Source organism: Nelumbo lutea, chromosome 1 (genome assembly GCF_056320005.1).
Source record: "Nelumbo lutea isolate HS-2025 chromosome 1, American lotus-T2T, whole genome shotgun sequence".
NCBI classification, from domain to species: domain Eukaryota; kingdom Viridiplantae; phylum Streptophyta; class Magnoliopsida; order Proteales; family Nelumbonaceae; genus Nelumbo; species Nelumbo lutea.
The window spans coordinates 34,952,594-34,968,039 of record NC_142684.1 but is presented as its reverse complement, the minus strand read 5'-3'; the positions used below and the strand labels follow the sequence as shown (position 1 = coordinate 34,968,039).

General features: G+C 38.2%; 1 protein-coding gene across 1 annotated transcript in view; it reads left to right on the top strand.

Moving 5' to 3' along the window:
- The window catches only part of LOC148874246 (multiple RNA-binding domain-containing protein 1-like), a 44,792-nt gene extending 30,076 nt beyond the window's left edge, over positions 1-14,716 (top strand). Inside the window, exons 12-16 of the mRNA XM_088965193.1 lie at positions 11,647-11,751; positions 11,844-11,945; positions 12,048-12,221; positions 14,127-14,258; positions 14,354-14,716. Of these exons, the coding sequence (XP_088821319.1) occupies positions 11,647-11,751; positions 11,844-11,945; positions 12,048-12,221; positions 14,127-14,258; positions 14,354-14,527 (687 nt within the window). The 3' untranslated portion in view covers positions 14,528-14,716. The remainder of the gene's footprint in view (positions 1-11,646; positions 11,752-11,843; positions 11,946-12,047; positions 12,222-14,126; positions 14,259-14,353) is intronic.
- The last annotated feature ends 730 nt before the right edge of the window (positions 14,717-15,446 follow it).

Below are 15,446 nucleotides of genomic sequence, written 5' to 3'. Positions count from 1 at the left end.
TTATAAGGCAATGAAAGTTATAAAATCATTTTTTTTATGTGAGAAATAAGAATTTCAGACCCTGACATAGACTTGTTCGGGCTTTCCTCGAGGGACGTGTGTTAGTGTCGACTGTATAGGGGTAGTTTAGTCCTATTTATATTTAAGCTGATGTGTAATGTTTATGTTAAGTGATGTGTCCCATACTTAAGTAGGGACATAATATAACCTAGCCGACTAGAGAGAGTGACTTTCTCTCTTGTTTGAACCAGTTTTCTTCTTCACCTTTCTTCTCTTCTCTTCTCTTCTTCTCTCTTTTCTTCTCTATCTCCTGTAATCTTCCTCTAATTTTAACAGAATTCTAGTGCAGGTCTGAACTTTATCATGGTATCAGAGCAACTGTGAAAAAAAGAAAAAAAGCCAGATCTGCCCAGAATTCTGTTCTCTCACCATTCAGCCTAGGGTTTTACAGTTTTCCTTATTATCAGTTGGAGATAGGAAAAAGGGTTAAAAAGGAGTGATCACCCTTTCCTTTTGGAGGTTTTCATGCCTCTCATCAGTGGTTTAGTGGGTGTTTGTGGTGGTTTGTAGGAAGCCCTCTAATCGATGGTACAAAGGGGGCTGTTTCAGGTGGTGCAGTGAACAGTTGAGTGTTAGACTGTTTTTCGGTGATCAAATAGGTGGGACATATGTGTGTTTCAGTGAGGATTGAGTGGTTGGTGAGTTGTGCTATGATGTGTATTAAGGTAGTTGTATGGTAGTTTTTGTGGTGCTGAAAGTAAAGAAATCAGTGAAGGGTATTGCTGAAATTTTTGATTATAGGTAGTTCCACTAGTGTGCAGTGTGTTGTGGTGCTGAAAGTGAAGAAATCAGTGATGGGTATTGCTGGAAAAAAATATTGACTGTAGGTGGTTCCACTAGTGTGGAGTGTGGTGAAAAGTGATTTATAAGCTTAATATACGAAGAGAAAAAGGGGAAGAATTCAGATATGGGAGTTCAGCCGTGTCATAGTGGCAGAAGTGGATTCATGTATGGTCATAGTGGTGGTGGTGGACCCATGTATATTCGTAATGGTGGACGTGTTAGAGTCCAAGTTTCAGGGGGAGCTCGTGGTAGAGGACGTGGTAATGGTCCAAGGAGGTGTACTTATTATGGTATGAAAGGGCACACCATTAACTTCTGTTATGATTTGCATGTCCCACCTTCAACTTGGGTAAATCATGCAGTGTCTAGTGATAGTAGTTCAACACAGGATAGCCAATAAACTGATTAGATGCCCTTTACATCTATGGGTGTCTCCAGGAAGGAGATGATAAGTATCCCACGTGATAAGTATGAGCGGTTTATCCAGGCCACCCCTCAACAGAATACAACTACTCTTGCACATTTAGGTATGGCTTGTATGGCATCCAAACCCACCTCCTGGATTATCGACTCTGGAGCTTTTGATCATATGACTGAGACTCTAGGTGCGTTTTCCTCCCTTTCATAGTTCCCCACATCATAGTCTGTTACCCTTGCTAGTGGTTCCACATCCTCCATTTGTGGTGTTGGTAATGTTGACATAGACCTTTTTTCCTCAGTCCTCAATTTTGTATGTTCCCAATTCCCTTTTAATCTTATGTCTGTTAGTAAACTAACCAAGTCTCTTAATTGCTTTATTACCCTTTACCCCTCTTCTTGTGTCTTTTAGGATCTCAAGACGGTGAAGAAGATTGGTGGAGGGTATGAAGCTGATGGACTGTATTAGCTTGATGGTGGTGGTGGTTTGACAACAACCCTTTAGACATCCCTTTCTCCTCTTCAGTGGCATTGTAGACTTGGTCATCCATCACTTAAAGCACTGAAGTCACTTATTCTGTTGTTGAATCATCTTTTTGTTCTGGATTGTGAGTCATGTCAGTTGGGGAAATATCATCGTGTTTCCTTTAGTCCTAGGGTTGATAATCGTATGTCAAGTCCTTTTTCTTTAGTGCATTCAGATATTTGGGGTCCAAATAGAATAGTGTCATACAATGGCTACAAATACTTCGTTATTTTTGTTGATGATTATTCAAAGATGATGTGGCTTTACCTAATGAAAGAAAGGAGTGAATTGTTTTCCATCTTCCAAAAATTTTATGCTGAAATTCGCAATTAATTTGGTGTACACATTAAGACCCTTCGTTCTGATAATGGTAGAAAGTACTTTTATACACCGTTTCAGGAGTATCTGGAACAGCATGGCATTATCCATCAGACTCCATGTACCTACACCCCACAACAGAACAGGGTAGCTAAGAGAAAAAATCGTCATCTTTTGGAAACTGCCCGGTTCCTTATGCACCATATGAATGTACCCAAACATTTTTGGAGTGATGTTGTGCTTACATCTTGCTTCCTAATTAACCGGATGCCCACACCCATCCTTGAAGGTCATTCTCCTTTCACCACCTTGTCTCTGTTTTCTCTTACTCCTAGGGTTTTCAAGTGTGTATGTTTTGTTCGTAATCTTGGACTTGGAATCGACAAATTAGATGCACGATCCACTAAGTGTATCTTCCTTGGCTATTCCCGGACCCAAAAAGGGTATGTGTTATAACCCTAGTTCTCGGCGTTCTTTGTGTGTCCTACTGTTACTTCATTTGAGTCTACTCCGTTTTTCTCTGGGTTAGGTGTTGTCTCTTCTTCTTCACCTCTTCCAATTCCCGTTGAGGACCCCATTCCACTTGTTCTAGTTGTGACTAAGTCCTTGACTCCGGTGCAACTTCCTGTTGAACAGCCACCCATCCATCAAGTGTATACGCATTGACAACATGTATTAGCTCCTCCTCTAGCTTCGTCACCATCAACAGATCTGCCAATTGTTACCATACCAGCCCCACTTGTTTCTGACTTGGACCTTCCTATCGCCTTGCGGAAAGCTAAGCGCAGTTGCACACTTCTTCCCATTTCTAATTATGTTTTTGTCTCTTACCTTTCTACCTCCCATCGCTAGTTTGTTTCTCTATTGTCTTCTATTTCTATCCCTATTGTTGAGAATGGTTAGACATGTGTTTTTGGTCATTTTTTCCTTTCTTATACTCTCTCTGGCCTTGTAATTATTAATTTTCAATTATAAAGTGAACTTTTGAGGGTGTGAACAATGAACTTCACACACCTCTCGACACTTACCTTTCTTCTTCCTCTTCTTCTTCTTTTCTTCTCTTCTTTCTCTCTCTTGAAACCCTAGTTTGCAACTTGGTATCAAAGCGGGTAGAAGCATCTGGGAATTAGTTTCTATTGATCTCCTACCTAGAGGCGAGCTGCTGACGTCAGACCGCCGTCGGGTGACGTCAGCAGTCCATACAGGTGTTGGCGGTAGTCTTTGAAACCAACACAATTTGATTCGCCCTAATTTTAGAAAAATTTTGGTATGACTCTTGTTGTTATATGAAACTTCTATGATTTTTGGTGGATTTTTCAAGAAAAAAATCACAGAAATTCCAGATCTGATGTCGAGCCATGTACAAAAGGTTTAATGATTTTTTTTTTTTTGCTTTTAAACCTAGACCATTCAGGTCGTTTTTCAATTTGTGATTGACGGGAAGTGGTTCAGTAATTTTCTGAGCACTTTGTGATTTTTGGGAGATTTTTTTCTCCCTCTATTTTTCCGACAACCTAGATTTTTGGGTCTTCTTTTGGTTCTTAATCGTGGGGTAACATGTTTTTGTGTCTGGAACCTCGGTTAAAGTGTTGGGGGTCTTTTTTTGGTTGGTGAAAAGGTGTTTTGTTAGAATATGGAATCATCTAAGGTTTTTCAGATGGTTCCCGGTGTGCTCTCAAGAAGTGCAGATATTTCCAATGGTATGATAACTACTGTTAAGCTGGATGGAACTACTTTTTTAGAGTGGTCTCAATCTGCTGAACTTACCATTACTGGGAGGGGTAAACTGGAATTCATCACAGGAAGGGAAGTGAAGCCGAGTCCTGAAGACCTGAAATTTGCAAGGTGGGAACAGGACAACTCCCTTGTTATGTCAAGGCTGATTTGCTTAATGCAACCTCATATTGCCCGAGTGTATCAGCTTCGGAGGGAAGCTTGCAGTATACGTCAGGGGAGAGATCTATTGCTATGTATTTCTCTTCTCTACGGTTTGTCTGGGAAGAAATGGATCACTTGAAAGCTCTAGTTTGGAAGGACCTTGAAGATGGTGAGTAGTATTGGAAGTATATAGGGGGGAATACGGTCTTTGATTTTTTGGCTGGCTTGAACCTAGAGTTTGATTTCACTAGACAACACATTCTTAGTGTAGGCGTTGTTTCTCTTGCTAGTGCTTACTCTCTTGTACAAGGGGAAGAAAGCCGAAGAACTGCCATGATGCAATCCTCTGAGTGATCATTCTACCTTTATGTCATATTGACCCAAGCAAAATACTAGCAAACATCTCATTGCAGAGAAGGTCGAGGATGTTATTTGTGAGTACTGTAAGAAGCCAAGACACAATAAAGAAAGGTGTTGGAAGCTCAATCCCCATCTAAAACCGGAGAAGTACAAAACTGGGAAGAAGGGCAATGCCCACTTGGCTACAGTTGGTAATGATGCTCAACCCTTGGATGTGCTTGATTCCGCTGATGTGATGGACAAACTCAGGAATATACTGTTGCAGCTAGAGAAGGGTGGTACATCCTCATCATCTGGTTCTGGACTTAATAATCTATCTAGTTCATATGCCAAGACAGGTATTGCACTTGCTTGTTCTACCTCTTTTAGCCCATGGATTGTAGACTCTAGGGCCAATGCCCATATGATTGGTATGCCTTCACATTTTACTTCATATAAGTTAACCTCAAGGAAGGGCAAGATTATTGTTGCAGATGGATCTCAGACCCCAATCTCGGGTCAGGGTGAAGTCAGAATTACTAATAACCTTTCTCTTGACTCTGTTCTACATGTGCCCTAGCTACAAAAAAATTTATTGTCTGTTAGTTCTCTAACAAAATCCCACAATTGCTCAATGACTTTTTTTCCCACCCATTGTGTTTTTCAAGACTAGAGAATGGGGAAGATGATTGGAAATGGGCATATGAAGTGGATGGAGTCTACCTCCTCGATGGACCTTTAGAGCATGGATTGTCAAGCCAGATTGAGTCTTGTTCCAATGAGAAAATGAGTTTTGAAATTATGGCATTGTCGCCTTGGTCATATGTCTGTCAATTCTGTCAAGTTTTTGTTTCCAAACTTGTTTGATTCTATGTCCAAATCGAATTTTGAATGTGAAGTTTGTCATTTATCCAAACAATGTAGAAACACATATTTTGCAAGCAGTAAAAGAAGTATTGTTGCTTTCCATTTGATCCATATTGATGTTTGGGGCCCATATGCTGTCCCCTGTATGGGGGGGTATAGATATTTCATTCTTTTCGTTGATGACTACAGTTAGTATACATGGCTTACTTGATGAAAAGTAGAGATGAAGTTCCTATGATTGTTCAAAACTTCATGAATATGGTCGAGAGACAGTTTGAGAAAAGAGTTAAGATCTGACAATGCCAAGGAATACTTTGAACATCACTTGCATAGATTTCTTGTAGACAGGGGCACTATTCACCAAAGTTCATGTAGTCATACTCCATAACAAAATGGGGTGGCTGAAAGGAAAAATAGGCATATGGTTGAAGTTGCTCGAGGCTTATGGTTCCAAACTCATGTTCCAACTCGTTTATGGGGTGATGCTATTGAGACAGTTGCATATCTCATTAACAGACTCCCATAAAGGGTCCTTAACCTTCATTCTCCTCATTAACTACTCTTCCCTGATGAACCTCCTTTTAATCTACCCCTTAAGGTCTTTGGTTGTGTTTGTTTTGTTCATGATATGCGTCCTTGCCTAGAAAGGCTATAGATGCTTTGATGTTCTCTCTAGAAAGAGATGTCTCTAAGGATGTTACCTTTTTGGAATCCTCTTCCTTTTTCCAGCCATCCCGTCCTTCTCTTCACGGGGAGAATGCAAGTGAAGATCATACTCCCTTTTGCCTTCCTATTCCTACCTCTATTCCTCCCTCTCTTCCTACCTTTATTCCTTCTCCTCCTCCTCCTGTGTATTGACCTTGGTCCTAGCAGCAATTTTTCATTAGGTGCAGTAAGAGGGTGGCTCCTAAAGCAGAATGCCCATCACAATTTGATTCTCCAAACTCGGGTAATCTTAAACCTCCTGACAATCCTATTATTGATTCTGACCTTGATCTTCCTATTGTCTTATGATGCTCTCTCCCCTTTCTATTGTGCCTATATTTTTGCTATCTCTTCTGTTTCCATTCCTCGTAGTGTTATAGAGGTAATGCGGTGCCCCAATTGGAAGAAAGCTATGAACCAAGAAATGGAGGCCCTAATAAAGAATCAGACTTGGGAGGTTGTTCCTTGCCCTAAAGATAAGGTTCTTGTTGGGTGTAAGTGGGTTTATACTGTTAAGCACAAGGCAGATGACTCAATTGAAAGATACAAAGCTCGGCTTGTAGCCAAAGGATACACTCAGATTTATGGCATTGATTATCTGGAAACCTTTGCTCCAGTTGCTAAAATGAAATCTATTCGTGTGATCATGTCTCTTGTCGCCCATTACTCATGGCCTTTATATCAAATGGATGTAAAGAACGCTTTCCTTAATGGGGACTTACAAGAGGAAGTGTATATGGACTTACCACTTGGGGTAAGTTTCCCTAATGGTGATGGAAAAGTGTGCCGCTTGAAGAAGTCTTTGTATGGGTTAAAACAGTCTCCAAGAGCATGGTTTTAGAGGTTTGGGAATGCCATCTTAAAGATTGTTTTTTCTCAATCTCAGGCTGACCACACCTTATTTATTAGAAGAGTTGATGGTAGAGTAACAATGTTGATGGTATCTCTTAGTTAAATTCATTCATTGTTTCTGAATTTGAGATTAAGGACCTTGGTGATCTTGATACTTTATTGGCATTGAAGCTGTAAGATCCAAGAAGGGGATTTTTCTATCACAAAGGAAATATGTACTTGATTTGCTTCATGAGGTTGGGAAATTAGGGTGTAAGCCTATAGAAACTCCAATTGATCCCAACCACAAGTTGAACTCTACTGAAGGAGAAGTTCTTCCAGATAGGGGCGGTATATCAGAGATTGGTGGGACATCTTTTCTATCTTTGTTTGACTAGACCTGACATTTCCTATTTTGTTGGAGTGGTTAGCCAATATATGCATGGACCTAGGACATCTCATCTGCAGGCAGTTAACAGAATTTTAGCCTACCTGAAAGGATGCCCTGGCAAAGGGATGTTGTATTTCCAACCACGACCATCTAAATATTGAGGCTTACACAGATGCTGATTGGGCAGGGTCCATTGATGATTGAAGATCTACATCCAGTTATTGTGCCTTAGTTGGAGGCAATGTGGTTTGTTGGAGAAGTAAGAAACAATTTGTGGTTGCTCGTTCTAGTGCTGAGGTAGAGTATAAGGCAATGGCTCATGGAGTGTCTGAACTACTCTGGTTGAAGACCTTATTGACTGAGATGGGCATCCAAGCAGATGTTTCAATGAGACTATATTTGTGACACTCGAGCAGCCATATATATTGCTCACAATCCTATCCAACATGATCGTACAAAGCATATTGAGGTGGATAGACACTTTATTAGAGAAAGAATTTCCAGCGAAGAGATTTGCCTTCCTTTTGTAAGGTCAGAAGACCAACTAGCTGATTGCCTCACTAAAGGTGTTCACCACCCAAAGTTTGCTAAGAACCTTACCAAGTTGTGCATGATTGACATATATGCTTAGCTTGAGGGGGAGTGTTGAGAATGGTTAGACAGGGGTGTTTTTGGTCATTTTCTCCTTTCTTATACTCTGTATTTGATCACCTAGATAGGGACCTTCTTGTAATTATTAATTTTCAATTATAAAGTTAACTTTTGAGGGTGTGAACAGTGAACTTCACACACTTCTCGACACTTTCCTTTCTTTTTCCTCTTCTTCTTTTCTTCTTTCTTTCTTTCTTGAAACCCTAGTTTCTGCACCTCCTACAGATGTCCAAGAAGCCCTTGCCTCTCTCGGGTGGTGCCATTGCAATGGAAGAATTCTCTGCTTTAGCTCATAATAATACGTGGGATCTGACCACGCTTCCTCCTGGAAAGCATATTGTAGGTTGTAAGTGGGTATACACTGTTAAGTACTTTCCTAATGGTAGTGTAGAGTGGTTGAAAGCTAGATTGGTTGCTAAAGGATACTCTCAAACATATGGTATTGACTATACAGAGACCTCTCTTGTTGCTAAAATTGGTTCAGTTCGTGCTATGATATCTCTAACCGCTATGTATGATTGGCCTCTATTTCAGCTTGACATCAAGAATGCCTTTTTACATGGTGATCTTCTTGAGGAGGTCTATATGGAGCAACCATCGGGGTTTGTTGCTCAAAGGGAGGATGGCAAGGTATGTAGACTAAAGAAGGCCATTTATGGACTTAAACAGTCCCCTCGTGTGTGATTTGGTAGATTTAGTGAAGCGAGTGAAACAGTGTCAAGCTGATTGTTCAATATTCAGCCATGATTCACATGCTAGGAAGATCATATTGGTGGTATATGTAGATGATATTGTCGTTACTGGTAGTGATAGATTGGGGATTGATAAGCTGAAGACCTTTCTGCAAGAGCACTTTCAAACAAAAGACCTTGGTAAATTAAAATACTTCTTGGGGATAGAAGTAGCAAGGTCTAAGCATGGCATTAACTTGTGTTTGAGGAAGTATGTTCTTGATTTGTTGGAGACAGGATTCTTAGGAGCCAAACCGGCTGAAACACCTATGGAACCAAATACCAAGTTGAGCAATGATATGGGTGAGGAGTTTGAAGATCCTGGAAAGTACAGGCAGTTGGTGGGTAAGCTAAACTACCTAACCATTACTCGATCAGATATTTCATTTGCAGTTAGTGTGGTGAGTCAGTTTATATAGAAACCTCGGGTTCCACATTGGGATGCAATTCTAAGGATTGTAAGGTATTTGAAGGGAGCTCTTGGACGTGGCTTGATATACAAGAGTGGAGGAAATCTTGAAATAGAGGAATACACTGATGCTAATTGGGCTGGTTTTGTATCTGACAGAAGGTCCACTACAGGTTATTGTACCTTCCTTGGGGGTAATTTGGTGACATGGAAAAGTAAGAAACAGACAGTTGTGGCAAAAAGTAGTGCAGAAGCTGAATACAGAGCCATGGCACATACCACTTGTGAACTAGTATGGTTGAAGAATCTTCTACAGATGGGATATTCCATTGACACTCCAATGAAGCTTTATTGTGATAACCAAGCTGCAGTCCACATCTCTTCTAATCTAGTGTTTCATGAGAGAACAAAGCATATAGAAGTTGACTGTCACTTTGTGAGAGAGAAGGTGCTTAGTGGAGTGATAGATACTGCATATGTTAACACAGGAAGTCAATGGGTACACTTATTCACCAAAGGGTTAAGTCGGGGAAGAGTGGACTACATATGTAACAAGCTGGGACTATATGATATATACTCATCAGCTTGAGGAGTGTTAGTGTCAACCATATTGGGGTAGTTTAGTCCTATTTATATTTAAGTTGAAGTATAATGTTTATGTTAAGTAATGTGTCCCATACTTAAGTCGGGACATAATTGTCTTTTTGTTTTACTCTAATAGAAACATATAAATATAACCTAGCTGACTAGAGAGTGACTTTTTCTCTTGTTTGAACCAGTTTTCTTCTTCACCTTTCTTCTCTTCTCTTTTCTTCTTCTCTTCTTCTCTTTTCTATCTCCACTAATCTTCCTATAATTTTAATAGAATTCTAGTGCAGGTCTGAACTTTATCAGCGTGGTACAAAGGCAACTCATAGAATCAAGAATGCAATATGTTTTACATCACATTAGCTACTTAAAGCAATGCAATTAAGGAAAAAAAGGGATTGTGGGCTTTAGAATACTAAGAGGAGAAGACCATAGTACAATGATATCAGTTTTGAAGAAGGTAGAGGTAACAAGGAAAAGAAGGCAGATAGTCTTTGGTTTATAAAGAGGTGCTACAATTTACTTTTTTTCTTCAATAATTATTAATGCAATTAACTTTCTTAAAAAAAAAAAAGAAAAAAACAAAAAGCAAGAAGGGAGAGATTCATAAAGAGGCATGCAATCATCATGATTGTGATATGCTGGAACCTAAGGCAGGGAAAGAGAGGAAGAGACAGTAGGAAGCTTGAAAGTTGAAAGAGGCACTTATAAGCACAAGGGGAAGGGGGACGGGTGGGAGGGCGAGGAAATAACTGGGTCTTCTGAAAGAAAAAATACATGACTGTAGGTTTCAGGTCTAAGTCCATATTGAGGGTTTGGCTGCTAAAGTCAGAGTGGCGTGCAGGAGGGTCCTTGTCATTGCTTCCTGCTATTCACTTTTATATTTTTTTTGGGGGCATGTCGCTTATATACAGCTTCTTTTTCTCTTTTTTATCTAATGCATTTTAATTTTAACTGTATTACTAAAAAACTCCATGAGCAAGCCTTTATTCTATGCAAGTTTCCTCCTTGTAATATAGGAATGCACGTGACTGTCTAGATACAAGAAGTTTTTGTCTTGAGTGTAATTTCTTTATCCAATTTACCATTAATGATCTTGAACCTCAGTAATCTTAATTTCATAAATGCAGCCTACACCTTTTTGAATAGTAGAAAATTGTGATTCTTAATTTTCTTTTTATTGTTTATGCTTGTACTGTAGATAGGTTTGCTTTCTGACTAATCTTAGCTTCCCTTAGACTGCTAGTTTGTGGGTAACCTGAACTTTTGGGCTTATAAGGCAGACATGGCCACTGTGTTGATCAGTTTGCACATATAACTCCAATATATCATACTTGTCCACAATGTATTATTTGGTGTAACTGGCTAGAAGCCAAATTTCATTATGGAAGGTATAAAATTACCATTTCTCTTTCTGTAACTTCATCATTTCAAGTTTTTGCTCCGTGTGGATGTTTATGAAATTCTTTGATCAATCCAGGTTTTTGTTATTTATTAAAATTTAAGATGATTAATCTTCTCATTTATCACAAGAAATCTCCACTGATTGGAGTTTTGTGGATCTCAGTTGTCATGTTTCATGTAAACAAATGGCATAAAAAACACCATAGAGCACTGATTATATTTGTAAAAGGAAAGTCATAAATCTTAGCATTTGGCATCTTTTTTTTTGTTTGTTTTATGCTAAAAATGATTGCATGAATGATGGATTTGGGTATAAATGGGAAGAAAGCAGTAGCTATTCCTCATCCAGAGATCAGGCAATACATGTAGTATGGTATCGATAAGTGGTCTTAGGAGTGAATTTTTTATACAAATTTGAAGGCAATATAGGAATTAAGCACAAAGAAAATTTTCTTTTCACATTTCTTGGATCAGAAAAAGAGGTTCGCATAGAAAGTGCTAATGCTTATCCATTGGAAAGAAAAGTGCTTATGCCATGACTGGTCTTTAAATTGTAAGGCTTCCTGGAAAGGCATGTGCCACTGCTTCTGAGAATGGAAATAGATTTAATTACTTAAAAATTTTATTGTAATTGGTGGTTGTTTTAAATGGTTGTGGATTAGTTGTTCTTCGCATGCTTTTTGTCAACTACTAATGCTTTTCTTCTAATTAATTTATATTGATGTATTAATTTTTGTTTTTTGAGCAGTCACGGTCTCTATTTGTGAAAAATCTTAATTTCAAAACATCTGATGAGTCTTTGACCAAGCATTTTAGTGAGAATATGAAGGATGGAAGGATTCTAAGCGTCAAAGTAAGTCTTTGCATTCTCAAAAACATTGCTATAATGTTTCGATCACATTCTTTTTTGGTGTCATAGCGTTTTCTTTTCTTTTCTTTTCATAGGTAAAGAAGCACCTGAAAAATGGAAAAAATGTCTCAATGGGTTTTGGTTTCATTGAGTTTGATTCTGTAGAAACAGCAACAAATGTGTGTAGGGATTTGCAGGTAATGTCTTTAAGAAAGGCACTGCTTAGCTGTATTATTTGTGCATTAAGTTTTCTTCCTGTAACCTCTTAACTAAGGCAGCCAAAACATTCTCCATATCAGGGAACTATTTTAGATGGGCATGCTCTTATTTTGCAACTTTGCCATGCCAAGAAAGAAGGGCAAGTTTTGAAAAAATCTGAGAAGGATAGAAGCTCAACAAAATTACTTGTGAGGAATGTTGCTTTTGAGGCTACAGAGAAAGATCTAAGGCAGCTGTTTAGTCCATTTGGCCAGGTAATTGTTAATCATTATAGTTTTTTGTATGTGCTTTAACTTATAACATAGAGGTCCACGGACATCCTTCTCTTTCTATATATGGCCTCCATTTTGTTTCAGTGTCTAATTGCCTCCAATTTTAGTTTGCTTTTCTCTGTAGTATTCTGCCTAGACAAAGAACGGGATCTGAAAGAAAAAAAAAGTAACTAAATATTCTTCTGGAAAGCATAGTTGTCAAGGTGACGCCTAGGTGAAAAGTTGCTCTCTTGGAGGGTTGACTTGCCCAAAAGCCTACATATTTATATGTAAGACACCACATAATATTTTTATATTTTATTTATGTTATTAATAGTAGTACAATAGATTTTGTTGAACTAAATTAGTCATATTGAGGCTATATAGTATTAATATTATTATTCATATACTAGTTTCTTTTTATTGTTTTTTAGTTGTTTGGGTTCACTCGACACACAAGTCGAGTGATAATAGTTTTGGACCCTTTAAGACTTTAAAACCTGAATTGATAAGTAAGAAATAACTTGAAGATTTTATCCAATTGACACATAAGAACAATCAATAGGTATTTTTTTTTCATCATCTTCTTCCTAGGACCAAAATAAAGACTCAATCTTTTTTTTTTTGATAAATGGGTGTCATCCCTTACGTTTTATATGCTTTCTTTCCTTTCTTATCTTTTTTATAATAAGTATGTTTATTTTCTATCTTTTGATTTGAGGTTTATACTTATTTCATGAGGATATAGTAATTATTAGTTAAAAATTATTGCTTATTTGAAACCTAGGGAGCTACCCTTGGATTTATAATTTTATTTTAAAAAATCCATTGCCTAGACAATTAGGTGACAAGTCACCCCCCACCACCTAGCTTCAACTTGGCACATTGAAACCATGCTGAAAAGTTCTCAATATGGTTAGACTGTTGTCTTATAAGCACCTTCAAATATTAGTAGCAAGTTCATGAGGAAATGACAATGCAAGTTGTCTTAAAACAACCCAATTTGCAATTTTCATCTTCTTTGGTTTTAAGAATTTATAACAACAGTTTCAGGGGGAGATGTCCCCTTGAACTCACTCTAATGTGTAAATGGAATCTCTAGATTGTCTCATGTGGCAGAGCAATCCCTATATTTCTATCTTGGAACAAGCAAGCTTCATCTTTGCATTTTTAGTTCAAATTGCTTTTTGGGATAACCATTAAATGCTTATGCAAGTTGTGAATAACAGAATCTTGGGTGGGAGCCATTCAAAATGTAGTCAGTTATGTGGGCCATGGGCAACTTTGGGTCTTGTTCGAACCAATTTCCTTCAACTTTTGAAAAATTCTAGTAAACTTGTTTATGCATTTTTGGGATACTTCTGTTGGAAGGGTTTAGATCCATTTTATGGATGGCCGAACCATGGTAGATGGCTGGGCGAAATCTCAAAAATTTCCTAATCCTTATGGGAATCGAATTCCCTGTTTTGAAAAACTGCATTTTTTTGGATCGATCTTGCACTGAATCGGATCAGATTTGAAACCAAATCAAGAGGGAGATGTATACCTGGTACGGATACCACAAATGTTGGTCCCAAGGTGGAAGTTCACGCCCAAATCAGTCCTAAAACCACCTCCACTGAAGATGGAGTAGTGTATAGGTGAAGTTGATTCAGCAATACAGTTTTTAGCAAAACTGCAACCCATCTACTTGGATTGAATTAGGAAGGTGAGCCTGAAATTCCTCTGAATTTTTCTTGCAAAAATCAGAAGAAAACTGATCTCTATTAGTCTTTGAAAGTCTGAACAACATTGTTGAGAAGTTGGTGCATGATTCTATAGCATATCAAGCTGAGTGGTAGATGATTCCACTGGAAAATTCTGTTCTCCTTGTGATGGTGTTTACTCGGTCATCTTATGACATTGCAGATTAAGAGTGTAAGGCTTCCAATGAAGTTTGGGAATCATAGAGGTTTTGCATTTGTGGAGTATGTTACAAAGCAAGAAGCAGAGAATGCACTTCAAGCTCTCTCAAGCACCCACCTGTATGGTCGACATCTGGTAAGATCCTTTTTTTTTTTTTTTTAAACATGCTTTCCCTGCTAAGATCTTAAACAAAATCAAAGTTGTTGAAATTTCCTGTTTATTTCTTTCAGGTCTTAGAGCGAGCAAAGGAAGGTGAGAGCCTGGAAGAATTGCGGGTGCGAACTGCTGCTCAGTTCACTGATGAACAAAGTGGGTTTCTAAATCCAACAAAGTTGTCCAAGAAAAGAAAGCACATGGCTATCATTGATGAGGGAAGCTTCAAGTTTGGCAGGATCGCCGATTAGTGTATCCAAACAATGTGTCAACTATATTTATTGATCAAAATGAGGAAACTGAATATTTTCTTGTATCACGAGGTAATTATATTCTAATCTACATCCGGCTTCCCAATTTTTTCCGTGGGAAGCTTCAGAGCTTGTAATTGTTCAACGACCTGGCATGAAATTTAATGTGGTCCATTTATGATGTGGCTATCAGGATCATGTTTATCATCTCGGCCCGGGCTCCTTAGCTTAGGCCCATCCCATCCCATGATACACTGTTTAAATGTATTAGCAAATGTGCATGGTGCGTTGCATTGGCAATTTCAAATGATAATAACATTTTTTACGACACCTTGTTGCTTTCTGGGTTGATCCATTTGATCCATGTTTTTTTATAAAATTTTCATATTTTTTATAAGTCATTGTATTTTTGTTTTGTTTTTTAATTTCTATTATTTAATTATGACATGTGTTGACCCAATAAACCTAAGGCTGTGTTGGTTTGAAAGAAAAGGTAGGGAAAGGCAGGAAAACCTTAACGAATCTTGTATAGTGTAAGTTTCCCCAACTTTCCCTTCTTTTAAACCAAACACAGCCTAAATGCTTAAACCATTGGCTCAACACCTGAATGAAAAATTTGTTTTGTTTTTGGTCGATTTTAAATTTTGTATTTTATTCCCATTGGTGGGAGTGACTACATTAAAATTTTATTAAGAAATCAATACAGGACATACCCCACCTTGCCCCAAAACCAATAACATTTGCACACCCTCACACTTCAAACCCGAAAACCAAAAAGAGACTTGACCAAAAATTTGCAATTTAACCGAACGTGGTAAAGAATAAAGATAAAAAATAGCGAGGCCTTCAATCTGTAGAGGATAGTGAATGAGTTTGCAACGCCATTTCCTTTCCAAAGAGTGTATGTGAACTTGATATC